The sequence below is a fragment of the Gymnoscopelus braueri genome (assembly GCF_963280865.1).
Source record: "Gymnoscopelus braueri genome assembly, chromosome: 5".
NCBI lineage: Eukaryota > Metazoa > Chordata > Actinopteri > Myctophiformes > Myctophidae > Gymnoscopelus > Gymnoscopelus braueri.
Window position 1 is genome coordinate 32,836,927 of NC_137606.1, and position 20,059 is coordinate 32,856,985.

Below are 20,059 nucleotides of genomic sequence, written 5' to 3' on the forward strand. Positions count from 1 at the left end.
CATACACACACACAGCCCCACCCAGCAACTATAACTGGGTCTATAATTAAACATCAAAGCCAAGACAGGCCATTACCATATATGGTTATATTTAAAAGGACAGTTACACTATCTACTGCCATTTAAAAATAGGTAGAGGGCTGTTCATTACCTCCGAGTCTGAGACAGACAGAAAAGGAAGCTGAGAGACAGAAAATAGGAAGGCTAAGACTACATAACTTTTCATTTGATAATGGAGCAATAATATGCAAGCAGCACACCACTACCAAACACACACACACACCCCTGTATTCCTCAGGTATCTAACCGTCCCCTACACCCTAGTGTGGAAGGCACAACCGCACGTTGCCCACAAGGACACTTTCTGCACCATTGGATGCGTGGACTTAAGTGCAAATACACACATACACACCATATCATGCAACACAACATAATCTGCACATACATATGAAAGGACCACAATGGAAATAAGCCACTGGCTTTTGTATTTTACATGCAGTATGTTTATTATCAATAAAGAGGTCAAGTATTTGTAGTTGGAAAGTTGAGAACTACAGTATGTGTTCCTCAGGATTGCTTTCAACTGTATATTACTATACCATAGCTATATTTAAAATTAGAAAGTGGAGAAAACAACGGCTGTTGGCTGTTGCTAGGTTGCAGGTAAGGTAAATAAGGTGGATGTATTCAGAGAACTCTATTGGGAGAGATTATATACGTTATCATTAGAATTCCTCATAATTATTGTTTAAATCCTCTTTCCTGTACCGTAACATTGTGTATAACTTTTTTTCCCCTGTAATATTGACCGTCCCTTGACCTTATTTGTTTTTGTTTTGTGTGTCTAGCATGTGATAGTTTTTTCCTGTTACATTTGGAAAACTGATCAAATAATGAGTTTAAAAAAAAGCTAAGAAAAAAAGAATACCTCTCAGCCAATCACAATGCAAGGTCGGAACAAACTGGCAATATGGAACAAAGAAAAGCATTCACATTGTTGTAAAGGCACATATTAGACCTTTTTACATGAATCATGCGTCACTACCGACAGTAAACGTTACATTTTTAGATTAGTCCATTAATCATTTCACTCCCAGTAACAGATGTCTTAAAAAATAAATCAACTTATTTCACAAAAGGAGAGGCGAGTACTCACGGTGAAGCTGTTATTGACATTCTTTGTGCTGGACTCAGCAACACTGGCATCAGTTAGATCAACCTCATCAAATATGATAGACTGGAGTGGAGAGAAACAAAACGATAGAGAAGGAACTATTAGCAGGTTAGAAATGATTGAATGTAATTGTGTAGACAGACAGACTTGCTACCCAGTCCATACACATGGATAAATAAACACACATACTATAAGGTACGGTATATTTTATTAGGACATGTGTCCTCTTCATTTTACCCATCCTAAATATTTAGGAGCTGTGAGCAGTCATAATGCAGTGTGTGATGCATGTCTTTTGTTGTGGGAGGAAACTGGAATACCAGGAGGAAGCCCACGCAAAGACGGGGAGAACATGCAAACGTCACACAGAAAGGCCTCTTTCCAGGGTTCCAACTTGCTGTGAGGCAACAGTACTATCCACTGTGCCACCATGCTGCCCTGCACAGGTACATAGTGGAACATCAATATATTCATAATAACCATAAGCTTATATATTTACATACACAGGCAGACATATATACTGTATGGCACAGACACAGACACACAGAGATAAGTTAGTACCTTGGCAGTCTGTGCGTAGTACAGCGTTCTCCCTCTCAGTTTAAAATAACGTCTCTTCCAGCGCTGAAATGAACTGGTCTGTTTCAGCAACTTCCCCTCCTTCAGAATGGTCTGTAACACACAGAAACACACGATAGGTTAGGAAATCAGCATCTGGTTATCAGACAATAAGCTGTCTCTCCATCTTGGAAAACAGTGGATACTCTTTGGGTCAAATGCTTAACTAAACAAGTCCCCTGGGTTCAGAGTGGTGGTAGGTGACTTTGAAGTTATAGCAAAAGAATATACGGTCCTCCTTGTAGAATATAAAACCAGCAGTACTATCTGTTCTCCTGGTAGAATATAAAACCAGCAGTAGCAGAGGTCCTGGTAGAATATAAAACCAGCAGTAGTAGAGGTCCTGGTAGAATATAAAACCAGCACTAATAGTGGTCCTGGTAGAATAGGAAAGGGGTGTGTGTGTGTGTGTGTGTGTGTGTGTGTGTGTGTGTGTGTGTGTGTGTGTGTGTGTGTGTGTGTGTCAACACCCCTGATGTCATTGTTGTTAATGAAAACCATAGAGGTGTTCATTCTCGAGGTCGGCTGTACTTTTGATTACAGCTTAGAGGAAGCCTTCCTAACCAAAGCGCTAAAATATCATCAGCTAGAGCAGACCATCTCTCAGCTAGATGTAAACTTTTGGTCTTTATCTTTGGAAGCCTAGGACACGTGCAACAAGTTGGTTGTGAGGGGTCTTCAAATGGCCGGCCTCTCCAAAAGGAGGGCTAAACAATTAGCAAGGTACTGCTCAATATCAGCTATTATAGGAAGCCGCTCAATTTGGAGGAGGCGTAGTTTCCTTTACCCATGATTGTTGTCCGCTGTGTTCGACAAGTATGCCATCTTTTGTCTTGTATGTAACAATGCTCTGCCTTACATGCACTTTGTAACTGGCTGTTTCCCCATTATCTGACTGCACCGGCAGTGTTTATGTCCTTTGTACTTCTTGTACTTCGGTTTATGTGGAAATAAATAAATATTTCAAGTGTGTGTGTGTGTGTGTGTGTGTGTGTGTGTGTGTGTGTGTGTGTGTGTGTGTGTGTGTGTGTGTGTGTGTGTGTGTGTGTGTGTGTGTGTGTGTGTGTGTGTGTGTGTGTGTGTGTGTGTTAGTAAAGATTAATGTTCCTCTGCTCAACTCTCTAGCTGTGAGCAGAGAAAGAGGGTGAGACAGATAGGACAGTAAGGGAAGTAATCAGAGAGACAGGTGGTGGGTGGATGAATGGAATACAACTTAAAGCCCCACCCCCACAGGCATGTAAAGCCATTAATCAACTGGTAATTTCCCATTTCTGCATATAGGGAACACGTGCTGGTCTTGAATGCCAGTTTATTGTGTACTCCTGCAACTGGAGTGTAGGCCTGTCACAATGATTACATAATCACAAATCGCAATTATTAGAGATAATCGCAATTATTTTGCATAATCATAATTGTTTCAATGTTGAAAAATTATAATACATTTTTGAAACTTCTTCCAAAAATAGCAGAAATAGCAGATCTACAAGCTCACGCATTGTGAGCTTGTAGATGGTCTATTTCCACTATTTAAAAAAAGAAATGACGAATAAAATCATTAAATATGTCAGTCATTTCTTTACATATTTAAGTTATTTGTCATATCTGCCCCGTGTAATTTTTGTTTACAAAGCCAAAAGGCAAACCGAAATGTTCAATGCCAAAAACATCATTAAATCATCGACAATTAATCGGCTAAATCACATGCTTTGCGGTACTGCAAGTGACAGTACAGAACCTTCTACCATCCAGTACTGAAACACTGTGTGTGTTTCACTGCGGTGCATTCAATATAGCAATTGAAGCAATCGCTCGCTGGAGAACAAGACCTCATGCACCGCACCTACACATTGCGACAAGGAAATGGCACTAAGCTTGTGTGTGTGACAAAATAAAAACTAACAAAAACAAACAAAACACATATCTGACATGGAATCATGGACATGGGCTGCACTGATTGAAAGACAGAATGCTCGTCATCTCCTTCTTGAATCACTAGTACCCTGCACAGGATATTCTATGAGACACACAACAGACATGAACCGGCTGCCACAAACACAAGTTCAGCACCGCACTCCCAATTATGATAGTAATATGTAATATCACAACTGCCGACACAGGTCCATGACCACCCCTTACAATGATCAATAAAAAAATCTAATTGTTCGATCCCCACAGAGAGGACTATGTCTGTCCACAACCATGAGACCTGTTGAAGGTGCATTTCAACACATACGAAATGTTTTAGTTGAGCCGCAAATCGTCATCAACTGTGAAAGTATTGTGATGACGCTGTCCTAATAAGTCTTCCAAACCCTAGGGTGACCTGTGACCTTTAAAAAACATACAGGAAATAATTAGCACTGTTTATCTTTTGTAGGACATAGTTGTCATCTCTCGCCTGGATGAAGCCCATCATAATCATGAAACTCTGGAGTCACAACAAGTTTAAATCCAGCTCAAGCTCTTGGTCCAGTTGTCACTGTTCCAAGTTGTCACTGTTCAATTTCAATGTCAATCAGCAAGCGAAGGTGTCAAGGAAAAACTCCCCTTTAATGGGAAGAAACATCAGGCAGAACCAGGCTCCAGGGTGGGCGGCTGACCGTTCATCTACTTTGACAGGTGAAAGAGACAAGGAGAGAGGAGAGAGAAACCGAAAGAGATACACACACAACAGCAACAAGAATAACCAACACAAACACAATCATTGGTGCAATTGTTGATCACTGGCTTATGTTTTAATATAATCTATCAACTGGTGGGAGTGAATCAGGACGTAGAGTGGCTATTTGGGGACCGGAAAGTTCCCGGTTCAATCCTTGAGCAAGACACTGAACAACACCCCTAACTGTTCCCTATGAGCAGGTTAGTACCTTGCATGGTTGCCTCCTAGTTTGTATGGGTGAATGTAGTGTGTTTGGAAAAAAGGACCTACTGTAAGGTGCTATAGAAATGCATAACATTACTGTCTAAATAAATGTATGGTGGTCAGAGACAGCGCTAGGGGGGTGCTTGAGCACCCCTAAGAAGGCCATATCCTTTCTTACAATCCGCAAACCTGCGCATGCGACAATTTGGCTGCTTGTGAATTGTGGCTGTGTGTCTGCCTGGATGCGCTCGCACGAGCAACCCCAACTATCCCACAGCGCAGCGTAACCCAACACCTTCCTTGCCACATCCGTGAAACGGGCGAGAAACAAGAGCTGCCGTGGTCTATGCAAACGAGCCCCAAAAGCGCGCCCAAATACGCCCAAAATCGCTTATACAAAAGGCAGACCTGGCAACGCAGGCTACGCCAATCATGTGTGCGAGATCTACAAGCTATGGGGCAGAGACGCTTTGTGCCATACACCGTATCTTAGCAACAACCTAAGCGCTAACTCTCATTGGTCGTGTCATGCTTAGGCCAGTCTCCAGACAGCAGCATCAAGTACTGCCTCACATAGCTCGCTGCCGCCATTACAGTCGGACGCACCGAGCCCAGCTGGATAGCACAAGTTTGGTTACATGTCGGCTTTCCGACATGTCGCCTTTCCGACGGTTACTAACCCTATACCTAACCCTAACCCTAACCGCACGCGGAAGCCACTAGTCGGAGTAGTGAGATGTCGGAATGGAAGGAGCACCCCCACAACCACCGTCATGTCTCTAATAAATCGCCCTGTCATTCATATTGTCAACACTTTGAGGTCACTGCAGCCTCCTACTAATGTAACGCATGTTTATGTCCACTACTGTGATAGCGATCGTTGTATTTCACTGCTTACTTCCCAAGGGTGCTTAACATGAGCCTTTAGCATGCGGCTAATGCTAACGCACTTTCAACGTTAGCATGTAGCTAACGCTAACGTGGTTGCAGAGTTCATGTGCAACAGCTTGCATGCGTGGCTGTGGCTTTACAGTTTTCCTTCGCCATGTCTGTAGGTCCCAGGGACCCCCAAGGGTCTCCGCAGACCCCCTGGGTATTTTTATTTTTGATCCCATGATTTTGTACCCCCAAACGATGTTTTTTTTTTTGGGGGGGGGGCCGAACTTCTAGGGGGCCGAACTTCTAGTTAATATACATGTGCTGTTTTGAGCTACAGTCTGATTTATGTTGTATGTGTGTAAAGCCTGTACATGAAATTCACTACCTGCATGGAATGTACTGTGTGCGTAGTTTGTGGCTGGAAGTCTTAAATTGTTATTAATTGCATCTAGTACTAATGGTTGTCATTTCCTCATCTGTCTTTCATATTATCAATCATGATGTTCTTTTCACCAGACATGAGTGTGTTCGACAGTGCGTTCATAAAGTGACTCTTTTTTTACTCTCAGGGGTTCCAGTCAGAGGTAGCCTAATATTACAACTATTCACCCAAATAGTTGCGAACGCGGAAGTGGAGCTTACTATGAAACCGTGCTCGGGTTGTGTGTGTGCGTCTCTGTGTGCACTGCCTGTGTGCAGCCGCGCCCCCATGTGACTCACGCTCTCATTGGCTGCTGACAGATCTCAGAGTGGAGCTTACTATGAAACCAACCCGATCGCCCCCCAAACACGGTGAAATAGCACGGATTGACAAACGGCAATTCCGTGCATAGATGACTAGTAGGAACTCCGAAACTCCGTGCATAGGAGAACCATATCCCCTCCATTAACTTCAATACGAGGCGGAGGCAGTCACGTGACTTTCTCTCTACGCTCTCCCCATCACGGTGAAATAACACAGATTACAAGTCCGTAAATACACAATATTTTCGAGCTGCGTTCGCTTCCCGCGTTCGCGCGTCTTACTTGTTATAACTATTCACCCGTTGACAATGATTGTTTTGGGATTGCTTGTGATTTTGAAAAGACATTGGGCTATGGGGGTCCAATCAAACAAATTCTCTTTAACTTTGGCTTCATTCAAACTTGCAGACATTGAAGCATGCAGATGTTACAAACGTATATTTACTTATTGACAATCATTGACAAATGTAGCCTTTTCTAAGATGAAGCTATAATAGACGCCTTGCAATATACCGGTTTATGTTCATGAATGGTCGCTGATTCTTGAGTCATACAACATTAACTTGTGTGCAAATTTCATTCCTGGCAGCAGATGGAATTTACAGGAGCTGCACACAAGCCATGCATATGCACTTTTTTTTGCGTCCATATAATGATTGGTTACATGCACAGTTCTGTACATGCAATTAAAAGTCAACCTCCCCACAGCACCCCCAATAGAAATCAGCTGGAGCAGCCACTGATGTTGTTCAATATTCCATTGGAGTCTGAGTCCTGTACTGTACTGTGTCAATAGTTTAATATTGACTTATTACTGACCCATGTCAAAAGGCAAGCAAATTCATTGGATGACCTCTCTTACTCAGCAATGAAGTGAATCTGAGCTTTTACTCTTTTAATATGCAGGTAAATGAAAACCCAAACCAAGACCTTCACCTATATAAACGCATAGTATTGCCAATACGTAATTGTTGTAACAGTAAAGGTCTGCTCCTTGAACTCATTTTTATATTTTAGATTTAAACTGCAATTTAGTCAACAGAAGAAAAGAAAACTACACCGCTTTAAAAAGACTATTTACTTCAGCTATTACTTATTTTCTCAAGACACTTCCCATTTCTGCTGTGCTGTGGTCTTCTTCCATACAAACTTGTTTGAACCTCACCGCAAATAACTTTGATCAAATTGCAGCTTTATAAATAGACCTGCATGTGGCGTTCAGCCAACATCACTTCCTGTGTCCCTGCCTTGCCTTTAACCACTTAAACACCAGCCTCTGTATTGTAGGAGAATCTTTCGCTGAAAATAGCAGATCGACAAGCTTACAAGGCATTGTGATCGGCTACTTTCAGCGAAAGCGTTCTCCACAATAACAGAAAATACACTAGTATAGAGCCCTGAGGGACTCCGATTACCCATTTGGGGTTTAAGTGGTTAACATCCACGTCACTATTATTAGAAGAGACTTCAGTTGTTTTTAAAAAAAAAACACATGAAAAAAACAAACCCTGAAACAACCAATATTCCCTGAACAGGCGACGTGTTGCATTAATTACATAACAATTGGTGACCATAATTCACTTCAGCACGATACCGTACTATGGTAATACTTGTCAGGCATGTAGGCTACAATAATAAACCTACTCGGGATTGACGCAACAACGAGAGAAGGAACCGTTATGTTAAGTGATGAGAACAGGATGAGATCTGCTGCAAAAAGCACAGGAAGCGTAAAATCTGATTATTCTGACCATAGATATATATAAAGGCTAGATGGCTCAAGGGGACGGCGCAAGCGTAGCTCAACCGCGGCCATCTTGAAACAGTCATTCATAACATTATGTCTATGGTGCATATACTTTGAAATAACCATAGCGTGCTCAATTTTCATCCGATTTTCAAACGGTTTGGTGTGTTGTAAACACCAAAGATGTAGTTATGATACTGCATACTTATAATTATAATCATGTTTTTTTATTTATTTTTTTATTTTATAATTTTATAATTTTATTACATCTTTGGTGTTTACAAAACACCAAACCGTTTGAAAATCGGATGAAAATTGAGCACGCTATGGTTATTTTAAAGTATATGCACCATAGACATAATGTTATGAATGACTGTTTCAAGATGGCCGCCATGTGGCAACGTCGTACTCCATTGGCCAGCAGCGCGGGTGAGTCATCTAGCCTTTATATATATCTATGATTCTGACAGCCACCGGTATAAACACGACCCCCAACCCAGGTTCTACGCCACTTCTCCCCGCTGGACAGAGGGAAAGACCGGGGATTGAGACCCTGTGTTACAACGAAGCTAGTGACCTGGCGAATTACGTTACTCCAGAGGTCACTGATTTGCTAATTTAGACTTTGAGAGAGAATGCAGCACCATCCATAATAAATAATGTTTCACAAAGGTGTGGATGGAAGACCACCTCCAGAAAAGATGTTAGTGTTTGAGGTTGTTACAGTCAGATCATAAAATATTCCGATGCCACATAATCGATCACAAATGGCAATGTTTTCCAGTTAGGTTGGGTTCAAAAAGATTGGATATCAGCTTTTTTTTCTGCATGCATGCATACATGCATTTTTGCTTTATTTGACAGTGACAGAAAAATAAAGAATGCAGGAGAGGGAATTACAAAGGGCCTGGTCGGATTTGAAGTTCGAACCCAGGCCAGCTCAAGGACTGAGCCTTTTATATGGTATGCACTCTGCCAGGTGAGCTACCGGGACACCGACTTTTGAACTGAAATTAAAACATTTCCCCCCCGCAGCATCAATCTGGTTCAATGTATATAAAATTGCAGATATATGATTTAAGGTTTATACGATTTTAATTTAATTACATTTTTATGTGACTCCAAATGAACAATGAGAAAGAACCTGCCACCTGTCTAGAACTTGCAAAAATCTTTATTACAAAACAATGTGTCCTTTGACCTTAAACCTTCATCAGCATCAGGGCAAAAATGTTTGGACCGAAAGGACCGAAACTTCGTTTTGTAATATAAGATTTTTGCAAGTTCTAAAAAATTTGCAGGATCTTTCTCATTGTGCATTTGAATTCTCGTTTTGTCCTAAAATTCAAAAGGATCCCTGGCTAATAAGCCTTATATTCCTTAATACATTATAATTGCCCTCTATAATTAAAATTAAAAATTAAAAACACCTTAAATATCTTATTTATTTTAGAAATAGTTCATCTTTTACTCAAGCGGGACTGGACAATGTCCGTCGCAAGTTGATGATGTCACTTGTGTGGTCCAGCCCTATGGAATGTATGGAATGCATATTTTTTATTTGCACATGCATTCCATTAATTCCATAGGGCTAGACCACACATGGACAAATGACATCATCAACCTCCGACGGGCATTGTCCCGTCCCACTTGAGTAAAAATGAGCCATTTCTAAAATAAATACAATATTTAAGGTGATTTAAATTTAAATTTTAGTTATAGAGGGCAATTATAATGTATTAAGGCATATAAGGCTTATTAGCCAGGGATCCTTTTACATTTTCATGTGACTCAAAACCATGATCACAAGGTCTGGAGCACAAACAGAACATAATCAACATGCAACTAAACGATGATGCATGGCACATTGTCTATATGATGCACAAATAGAACGTACAGTAATAACAAAACTATGGCACATGCAGCATGACAATTCTTCAAAATGGCACCCAATGTACAAATAACATTTGGCTTATCTCACTGTAATAACTAATTCATTATATACATAACAATTACAACAACTACAATTACAATAACAATTATAACAACAACAAATGTTGTCCCCACTCCTTTGGGGTGTAATTTTGATTTCAAGACTATTACTTGTAACAGATTATTTCTACATTGCAGTATTGATACTTTTACTTTTGTAAAAAATGTGAGTAGGTTTTCCACCACTGCTAATTATTGTGAGCATTGTGAGCTTGTAGATCTGCTATTTACACTACTTCTTGAACGTTGTTTTTACGTATTCTACATTCTACGTTAAAAAAATTGAATTGTTTTCAATTGATGAAAAGTTGTGATTTTGTTTTGTTTTAACATTTTTGAAATAATAATTATATATATTTTTTTAATTAAACAGGAAGAACGTTTTTTTTTTACTCGCGACCCATCAAAATTGGTCCGCGACCCAAACATGGGTCCCGACCCACTGTTTGGGAAACAGTGCGTTAGATAACGGTAAAGAGCCACGGTAATCTCTAAAGACATAATTCGACAAGGCACCCATTTCGCTGTAACACCTCCATCACATCAGTGGTCGTTAGCATGTTAGCCCAGCCGGCTAGCGGATACAGGACAAATGTTTGATCGTTGTACATGAGCAACATTTGGACGCTCATGTTTACAACGGTAAACATGAGCGTCCAAACGTTCAAATTCGATTTGATCCCCGTTTCCCGGTCCGTTTTGTTTTTAAGTCAGCTTTTGGTCAGTTATGCAGCGGGTTCGGACAAAAGGAAAACTTTATTTTACAAGAGTAAACTTGTTTGTATTTCAGAAAGCCAAGCCAATCTTATAACTACGGAACGTTATGTTTGCATTTCCCCTGCAGCCACACTAACGTTTTAAACGATTGAACAGAATATAAAGTCGCGTTCAAAAGAAGCAATTAAGAAAACAGACGAAAATATAAGTAGCACAGGTGCTCTTTCGTGTTTTTGCTTTATATCTTTTCAACTTTTGTCCATTTGTGTCCATCATGGGCCGATGGGTGGCTGCTGCTTGAATGAAAACTAGAGGAACACACAACACGATCACACACACATTAAAAACCAGCCCCCGTGTGCGTTTTTAATCTGATTAAAAAGCCCACATTAATCAATAGACTGTTACCTTGCTCCTTATCTGTCCGGACGTGGAGACCTTTCTGATGAGTTTCTGCGGGGAGCCGTGCTCCTGGTCGGGTTCGCTATCTGACGACTCCTCCAGACATCTGACCGGGATCTCTGCTCCTCCTGACTCCGCCATCCTGACACTAAACCCGGGCAATATTTGTAGAGTCACAGCCGGCCGGGTGGAGAGAGAGAGAGAGAGACAGAACGGCAGGGACGGCGACGCCCCCTAGCGGTGGAGTGGGGACAACGCATGGGAACGGATGAGGAGTCTACTATGGTCAAAGTAAAGAAGCGAGCACTTACATTTTATAACCACCTAAAACAGTGGTTTTCAACCTTTTTAGCATCAAGGACCCCCAAATTGTCACATATTAGCCCATGGACCCCCATTTGAAAAGATACGCCATGCAGGGACTCAACCATTTTGATTTCTTGGGGGTCCCAATCTACACTGTATCATCATCATTAGTGTTCATTTAACTCTGAGGGTGTACAAATGGAACCAAATGGACCCGTTTGGGTCCATTTGGTTCCATTGTACACTCTCAGAGTTACGGACACATAAGGGTTAATTTGGTTCCTATTTGGCTGGGGAACCCCTGGAACCCCCTCAACGACCACTGGTGGTCCCCTGACCACTGGTTGAGAATCTTTTAGGTCCTAAAAGAAAGCAACACAGACAGACACGCGACATAGCCCTCAACCATAGAGAAAACCTACAGGGATGCCCCCTCAGTCAGCTGGTCCAGGGACTCTGTGCACAAATGCAAGCACAACTAACAGACGGAAACCCCATTGGACTCAACCAGATTATAAGAAAACAAAAAGAAAGCTACGTGACATACTGGAAAGAGACAACCCAAAACCAAAGCGAAATGGAATGCTATCTAACACTAAAAAAGAGAATATACATTTGGCAGAAGAATACTTGAGCACGGTGAACGACCCAAAACTTAGGAAAGCCTTGACGATAGGCGTGCACACATAGACATCAATGTTTCCCTTTTGGAAACTTCAGCCCCTGCCCCTAACATTCTCTGCACGTCCCTGCTTGACGACTAGAGGTAGGGGAGACCGGGGACAAAATTAACAGGGGGCAAAAGTAACACACTCAATAATTCTAATTAGAAATAAGCTAGAGGGGTGAGACTTCTTGTGCACATGCACAGTAGGGTCCTGTCTCTGCCTATGGAAGGATAGAATGATTATTTCATCTCAGCAGAAGTTTTCAACAAAAAACAGATTTTGAGGTGTAAACGTACATTTTTTAGTGTGTATGGTATTTTCCTTCTGCTGTCTAAAGATAAGATGTCAGCTAATAAAAAATTTGATGAATTGTATGTTATTATTGGTCACAAATTAACGTCAGCAGCCTATGCTAGTATACGTTTTTGTGTTTCGCAGTAGCTAGAAGAATATGGGATTTTATCATGGTTGCTCCATCGGGGGCAATTGTAACACAGTGACCGGCCGCTTCTCCCTACACGCACACTACGCAGGTTGCGTGGGGCCCCGCCTACCCGCCAAAAAAGAAAAAAAAAAAAAACCCAATCCGCCCAGAACGCGCGCATGTCCTGTATCATGCTTAGGGCCCCTGTGGAGTCTAAAGCGGCACTACAGTGACCGGGGTCAATTGTAACAATGTGTTTTCAATGCAAGCAGATTTTTTGTCTCGGATTACATTACATTATTTTTACAGTGTTACAATTGCCCCCAACCACTGTTACATCTGCCCCCATCACGGGGGCAATTGTAACACTGTGACTCATTGCATATAACATTTATATTTTAGTCTTGTCCTTATTAGTGAAAGCTTAAAAATTGTATTATTAATTAGGGCACATATATATGTTTCTTATAACAAAAGATGACTAGGATATTTCAAGCAGTCTGTGAATTATGAAGGCAAATACAAAAAGTGTTACTTTTTTCCTCTGTCTCCAGACTCAGCAAACACAGCCTTGAAGGCCGCCACAGACAGACCCCACTCCCAAGGGAAGACAGATGCACCCACTGCACACACAATGTGTTGGAAACAGAGCTACACTTTCTAACCACCTGCCCACTATACCACAACACCAGAGACACGTGATACTTCGCACAGATTACATACACACCCAAAGTGAGTTTGAAAACATGGCCAAAGACAAAAAACTCCCATACCTACTGGGAGAAATACAACAATGCGTGAACACAGCAGCAAGATGTGTGAACTGTTGCAGTAAAAGAAGGTTAGCCAATGGAATACAAACACCCTAAGGACTACTAACCATTGAGTGTCCCGTAGTAGACCTCAATCTAGACCTACTGACTACTAGAGCTGCTACCTTTTTTTGTATACTATTTAAATAGTTTTGAGAAAAAATGCTGCATTTGTCCCAAAGTGACTGCAAAAGATTGCTGCTATTTGTCTCAATTAAAAGCTTTATACCCTGTACATAACATGTATATAACGATGCATTGTGACATAGCTCTGTTTAGTAAGTAGTACATTTTATTTATAAAGCACATTTCAAAACAAGGTTACAAAGTGCTGTACAATGGAACACGATTAAACCAAATTAACAAGTTAAAAACAGAGTATAAAGGTATATAAATAGAGTAATAAAACAATACAACAAGGACTAAAACAAAGCAATTTGTCCATGAAAGTCAGGTAGAACTTCATGGGGGAAAATGCTTACGGAACAAATGTGTTTTTAACATCCTCTTAAAACCTTCAACAGACTCTGCATTTTTTAAGGCCAATGGTATAGGGCAGGCCTGTCAAACTCGCGGCCCGCGGGCGTTTTGCGGCCCGCGGAAAGGTCCATAGCGGCCCGCGAAATACTTTGAAAAATAGTAAATTGACACTACATCTAACAGACATAGAGAGTCGCAGTTTGCATTGCTGTGCTGCCAAGCAGCTCGCCCCTCCCCCACTCGCTGCTACTTGACTGAGTACCTCTGATCGCCCAGGCATTGTCTAACCAGCTGCGGAATGTTCTGGCTGATTGGCTCGTTAACAGTCTATCCACCTGTTTCCGCGGGAATTTACTGGAGCAAAAATCCTGTGTGGGAAACATCCTGCGGGGGGACCGGAAGTAGGAAATAGCGGCTCAGTGTGTTTACATTTGCCAGCAGAACGTAGCTCGTTCGCAGCGTGCATCCGTTGTCTGTCAACAACACAGTAGTCTGTAGTGTGCCTTGACTTCAGTGCGCTGACTCTCTCCCCATGCACCGCCCCCCCGCCCCCTTGCGCTTCAACTACATGCAAAAGGCCCGTTCGCCGCAGTACAGCTACGTTCTGCTGGCAAATGTAAACACACTGAGCCGCTATTTCCTACTTCCGGTCCCCCCGCAGGATGTTTCCCACACAGGATTTTTGCTCCAGTAAATTCCCGCGGAAACAGGTGGATACTCTTTGATCGTCACACAGGAGTCAGCCCAGCACGGACATGTACACACACACACACACACTCTCTCTCTCTCTCTCTCTCTCTCTCTCTCTCTCTCTCTCTCTCTGTCTGTCTGTCTGTCTGTCTGTCTGTCTGTCTGTCTGTCTGTCTGTCTGTCTGTCTGTCTGTCTCTCTCACACACACACACACACACACACACACACACACACACACACACACACACACACACACACACACACACACACACACACACACACACACACACAAACGTAGTGCAGTGTTATGAAAATAACTGCTCCCTGACATTAAGTTTGTTAAAGCAAAGAGATGTCAGGTGTCTGGGAGCAGCAAGTGATTTAGATGAAATTTCATGCTGGCTACACCATGTAAATTTGCCATTTTTGAAAATATAATAATGGTAATAGGTAGTTAGAAGCATTAATCATATATGTGTTAAAAACGTATAAATGTATCAAAGCTGCTTCTTTTATTTCTCAGGAGCTTGCCCAGTGAAATCCTCAGTATTAATTGAACTCAGAGCTTCATAAAACATTTTTTAAAGTGATATACTGTAGTTATAGCAGTGACTGAGATGTAGTGGAGTAGAAAGTTCTGGAAATTGGAAATACTCTAGTAAAGTAAAACTACGTCAAATCTTTACTTAGGTACAGTACTTGAGTAAATGTAATTAGTTACTTTACACCACTGTTCTATAAATGTAATTATGTAACCACCCACACACATTACCAGGTATTGTTTAACTTCAAATTATTCTACTTAAAATGGTTTATAATAATAAATGTAATAATAATAATAATAATAATAATAATTATTATTATTATTATTATTATTATTATTATTATTATTATTATTATTATTGTTACAAATTGCATTGTTTGTTTTCTGAGACAAGACAACAGATTGAAAAACAATGCTGTATAACTGAATGCGTGTGAGCGCGCATGTGCGTCCGCAACTGGTTCCTGCCCACCTCAAGTCACCATTTGACCAATCTTGCCCGGACACCAAAATGAGTTCGACACCCCTGGTATAGGGCGTTCCACAGTGTGGGAGCAACCACTGCAAATGCCCGGTCACCCTTTGTTTTGAGATTGGACGCAGGTATTTTAAGAAGGCCTTTGTCAGAGGACCCGAGGGATCTCACATTGTCCTTAGGGGGCAGTAGGTCCGAAATATAAGGTGGGGCCAGCCCATGTAATGCTTTATAAGTAGTTAAAATAAATGTAAAATCTATTCTGGACTTAATTGGTAGCCAGTGCAGTGCGGCTAACACCGGAGTTATGTGCTCTGCACACAATGCTGTAACACCTCCAACTGTTACTATATAAACTTTCCCCATTTTCAACAGTTTTTATTATATTTTGACACTTGCTCTTTGGCAATGTAAACGTATGTTTTCTCATGCCAATAAAGCTCCTTTGATGTCCGCATTATAAGCAACTTTGGGCTTGTTTTTCTGTAATATAAAGTTGCTTATATTGGTAGTTGCGGGTTGCGTTTTTTTGGAGGGCTTGTTTCTAAAGTGTAGTTGATAATTTTGGGCTTGCTTCATGTTGTTTAAACCAGTGGTTCTCAAACATTTTCATGTCAAGGACCTAGCTCTGGTCCATAGCGTTAGAAGGAGTTCTCCTTAACGCGTTAGCCTACTGCAGTTTCTAAGGCTATGGACCAGAGCTATCAGGGACCCCCAAATTAATTAATTCATGTATTTATCTAGACCCCACATCTGAAAATATGTTATGCCAGGGACCCACATACAAGATTTAAAAAATATTACACAGTTTTCACATTTTCTTTCAGATTTCTTTTAAAATGGCAGATTTACAAGCTCACAGAGTCACAGTCACAACGCGTCACATTGAGCTGTAGATTGGCTGGGGAGTAACACATTTATTTTTTCCATCCGGTGGATTATTTTACATTTTGGTCTAAAAGTGTGTTTTAGACGTGAGGTGGGGGGCTCAGGGTGTTCCCACTAGGGAAAGTAGGGTTTCAACTCCATAAAACCGTCTTTCTTTAGCGAAAGTGTATTTTTTATTTTGACTAAAGACGAGAGGTTGCGCAGCCTGGGGTGTGAGCGCAATGGCTCGAAAGTACTGTAGTGAACCTGCACTTGGGTGACGTTGACAATGACCAGTGTCAATCACAGGCTGATGGCACTCACCTGATTATTTGTGACTGACAGATGGAGTGCTGATCAATCATGGCTGGACATGATTGTGTTGAGGGTGACGGGCCACTATAAAAATATGAACTCAGAAAAGACATAATTGTGTCTGAAGAGTGGAGCTCAGTCCAAGTACAATAGTCCGGTTGCTTAAAGGGCAAGACCACTTTGGTAGAGGTTTGGGTTGTGTAGTTACCTTGCCATGATGTAACTCCAAAGGTGGGCAAGAAATAAAAAATAATTGCTCCATTGATTAGAAATTGATAATTCAAAATATGCTCCTCATTGACTTACATTGTACGGTAAAACAGCTCTCAAAGTCACTCTTTTAGCACATAAACGAACGCAAACAAAGTTGATTCAGACAATATAGAACATCACCAAACCCAGTACTGTTGTTTTCTGTCATCAAGATGGCAGAAGGTGGCCATCTTGGATTTCATAGATGGCCACCATGTAATATCTATAAGTGCCAATATCTCAGCTTCCAAGCCACTTAGAAAGTCAATCTTGGAAACTGTGATAAGAAAGGCTGCAGCAGAATAGTTATCTGAAGGGTTTTGGAGGTGCAGTGGAGCTCAACAAGAATCCCTCAGCAATTGGATGATCGAAGGGCCCAAACAAGCACAACTCCTAATACAGTTTGAGCAGGAGTAGCCTATAGTAAAAGGTTATAAACAACAACACCATGAAGAAGTAATGTTTACACAAAAGACATTCAAAGAGTAAGCACTGTTGGTACACACCATCAGTTGGATGGGCAATCTGTTCCTAGATGATAACCACAAGCATGAAATGTGATTGACGAGTCAGTAGTTAACAAAGTCTGCACTGTGGAATCAGTGGGCAGAGATCTGTACGGCAACAAGTACCTTAAGACAGTGATCAGGGACCGCAGACACTCCATTCATGAGCCCATCAAATAGAACTCACTCACTCTCTTCAGATGCCCAACACCCAAGACCAAGCAGACAGGGCAGATCTCAATGTTGAAGGATGATGTGGTGGCACTCTTCTCCGGATTATATATAGCCATGCAACACAGAGAGGGGGGGCATGAGCACCTTCTTTAATCATGAAAACCATCCATGCCCTCCCTCTCTGTCTGACAGAGGGAAACTACGGCTGGGAAATAAGTCAAAAGCTCTTCACTTTATTCTCGGGGAAGATTGCATTAACTGCCTGGCCAGAGGGCAAGCTAATCTTCATCACATCTGGCATCACAGTGGTCGGCACAGACACCAGCCACTCCATGCTGCCATGTAACCATGAAGAGGCCGACACCAGGATAGTGATTCACCTGCATGCTTGATGCCCTGGAACATGGCTGTTCTACCTGCTTGATACGCACTGTGGATACGGATGCTGTCGTTATCCTCATCGGCAAGTTCCATGCCCTGCTCACCAAGTATCCAGCTGCAGACATCTGGGTTGCTTTTGGCACTGGCAAGAACTACACCTATGTTCATATAAACACCATCTGCCATGCTCTGGGCAAAGACAAGTCCACAGCACTTCCCATCTTCCACTGTTACACAGGCTGTGACACAACATCAGCATTCTGCGGGAAAGGGAAGAAGTCAGCATGGGTGGCGTGGAAGTCCTACCCTGAGGTCACCCAGGCCTTCAATTACATGGCAGAAAATCCATACAGTGACCATAGATGCCCAACACTTTCAGCTTCTTGAGCGTTTCACAGTCATCATGTATGATAAGACAAGTGATTTGGAATCTGTCAATGAAGCACGGCGAGAGTTGTTCTGCCAGAAGAACAAAACGATGGAACACATTCCACCAATGCAAGATTCACTGTTGCAACACGTGAAGCGAGGTGCCTACCAGTCTGGGATCTGGGCCACGTCTGAACTGGCCCGGCAGCCGACACCCAGTCCAGAACGATGGGGATGGACATTGGATGACAACAACCAGGTCTGGCTTCCTGTGTGGAGCATTCTACCGATGGCGTCAAAAGCCTGCAATGAACTGGTTGTGGTGCAAGGTGCTCATGCAAGAAGGCACACTGGAATTGCACAGATCTTTGCAGTTGTCAATGTGACAGATAATTTGAATGTCAATTCACTTCATGCTCCATTTTCTATGTGTCTGACTGCTAACCGAGTTGACAATTATGTAAATATGTTGCTAGAATGACCATATTTATTTGATCTTGGCACAAATAAACATCTAGTGGTATTCTCAATAGCTTTATTGCATTCCTTGACCCAGATAATGTATATTTTGACACCAAGATTGACCTTCTAAGTGGCTTTGAAGCCGAGATATTGGCACTTAGATATTACATGGTGGACATCTTTGAAATCCAAAATGGCCGCCTTCTGCCATCTTGATGACGTGGCTCCCCTTCCAAAATGAAACTTATGGTGATGGAGAGCATGTGGAAAAAATTTGGCGCTTTTGTCAGCCGTGTCCACATTTTTTTGTTAACAGCCCTGACTACAAGCGAAGCCTGCTGAGCTATAGAGACACACGGCCGGAAGCGGAAGGCCTACAAATCCACGCCCACTTTTGACACTCGGGGTCCGTTAGAACGATGAACTGCAGCTCTCAATGCAATCTCTATGAGAGGCATTGTAAAATACCGTCATTTCACTGGTTAACTACTGAGGCTGTAGCGATTTTTTTTGTGTTCTAATAATCTGTCCCATTTGTTTAATTTGTCCTTTTTAATGTCCCATATCTTTCATCTCGATATACTACCCACAATATACTATAATATACTCCATCAGTATGTCAAAACCGCTAGCATCGGAGATCCAGACTTTAAGTGGTCGCATCACGGACGCATCCCTTGAGGTTTTCAATACCCAGAAAACTGGCGAAAGTGGACGTTTTCAATAGGTTTTGGTCATTATCTCTGGAACAGAAGGTCCAATCTGCTCAGTTCAAAGCTTGTTGGATGCGTGACTTTGAGGACATTAAGCACGCAATGACACATTTTCGGGTTATTTATTTTTTTAGGGGAGGCGAGATCTTAGTTGGGCAGGCGACCGCCTCTCCTGCCTCTACTACAGTGGGGTACGCTGTCGGTCGGCGCTCGGCGCTCGTAAAGACAGTGATGTCACTGAAATGCCTGTCTGCTGTCTACCCTCTGCTGTGTTAGCATTATGGGTAACTCGTTAAAGTGGCAAATTAAATGTGAAACACATCAACTATTAAGAAAACAAGAAGATATGTTGACAAAGACACTCCATACATTTGGAAACATATTTTTATTTAAATCAATATCGTCTCCAGTTAATGTACGAATATTTCAAAAGTAGGCTAATTCTCATATCCTCTCATAGGGATTGCATTGGCAGCTGCAG

General features: G+C 41.8%; 1 protein-coding gene across 3 annotated transcripts in view; it reads right to left on the reverse strand.

Moving 5' to 3' along the window:
- dgkd (diacylglycerol kinase delta) overlaps positions 1 to 11,292 on the reverse strand; it is a gene marked incomplete at its 5' end in the record, with an annotated part of 41,046 nt that extends 29,754 nt beyond the window's left edge. For 2 of the 3 annotated variants that reach the window (XR_013933152.1, XM_080428382.1), the window contains 3 exons: positions 1,157 to 1,237; positions 1,736 to 1,846; positions 11,146 to 11,280. Coding sequence is in view for 2 of the 3 variants with exons in the window: in XM_080428382.1 (XP_080284508.1) it covers positions 1,157 to 1,237; positions 1,736 to 1,846; positions 11,146 to 11,280 (327 nt within the window). Of the gene's footprint in view, positions 1 to 1,156; positions 1,238 to 1,735; positions 1,847 to 11,145 lie in introns of all 3 variants that reach the window. The other variant, XM_080428384.1, reaches the window with a different exon arrangement.
- Positions 11,293 to 20,059: the final 8,767 nt, after the last annotated feature.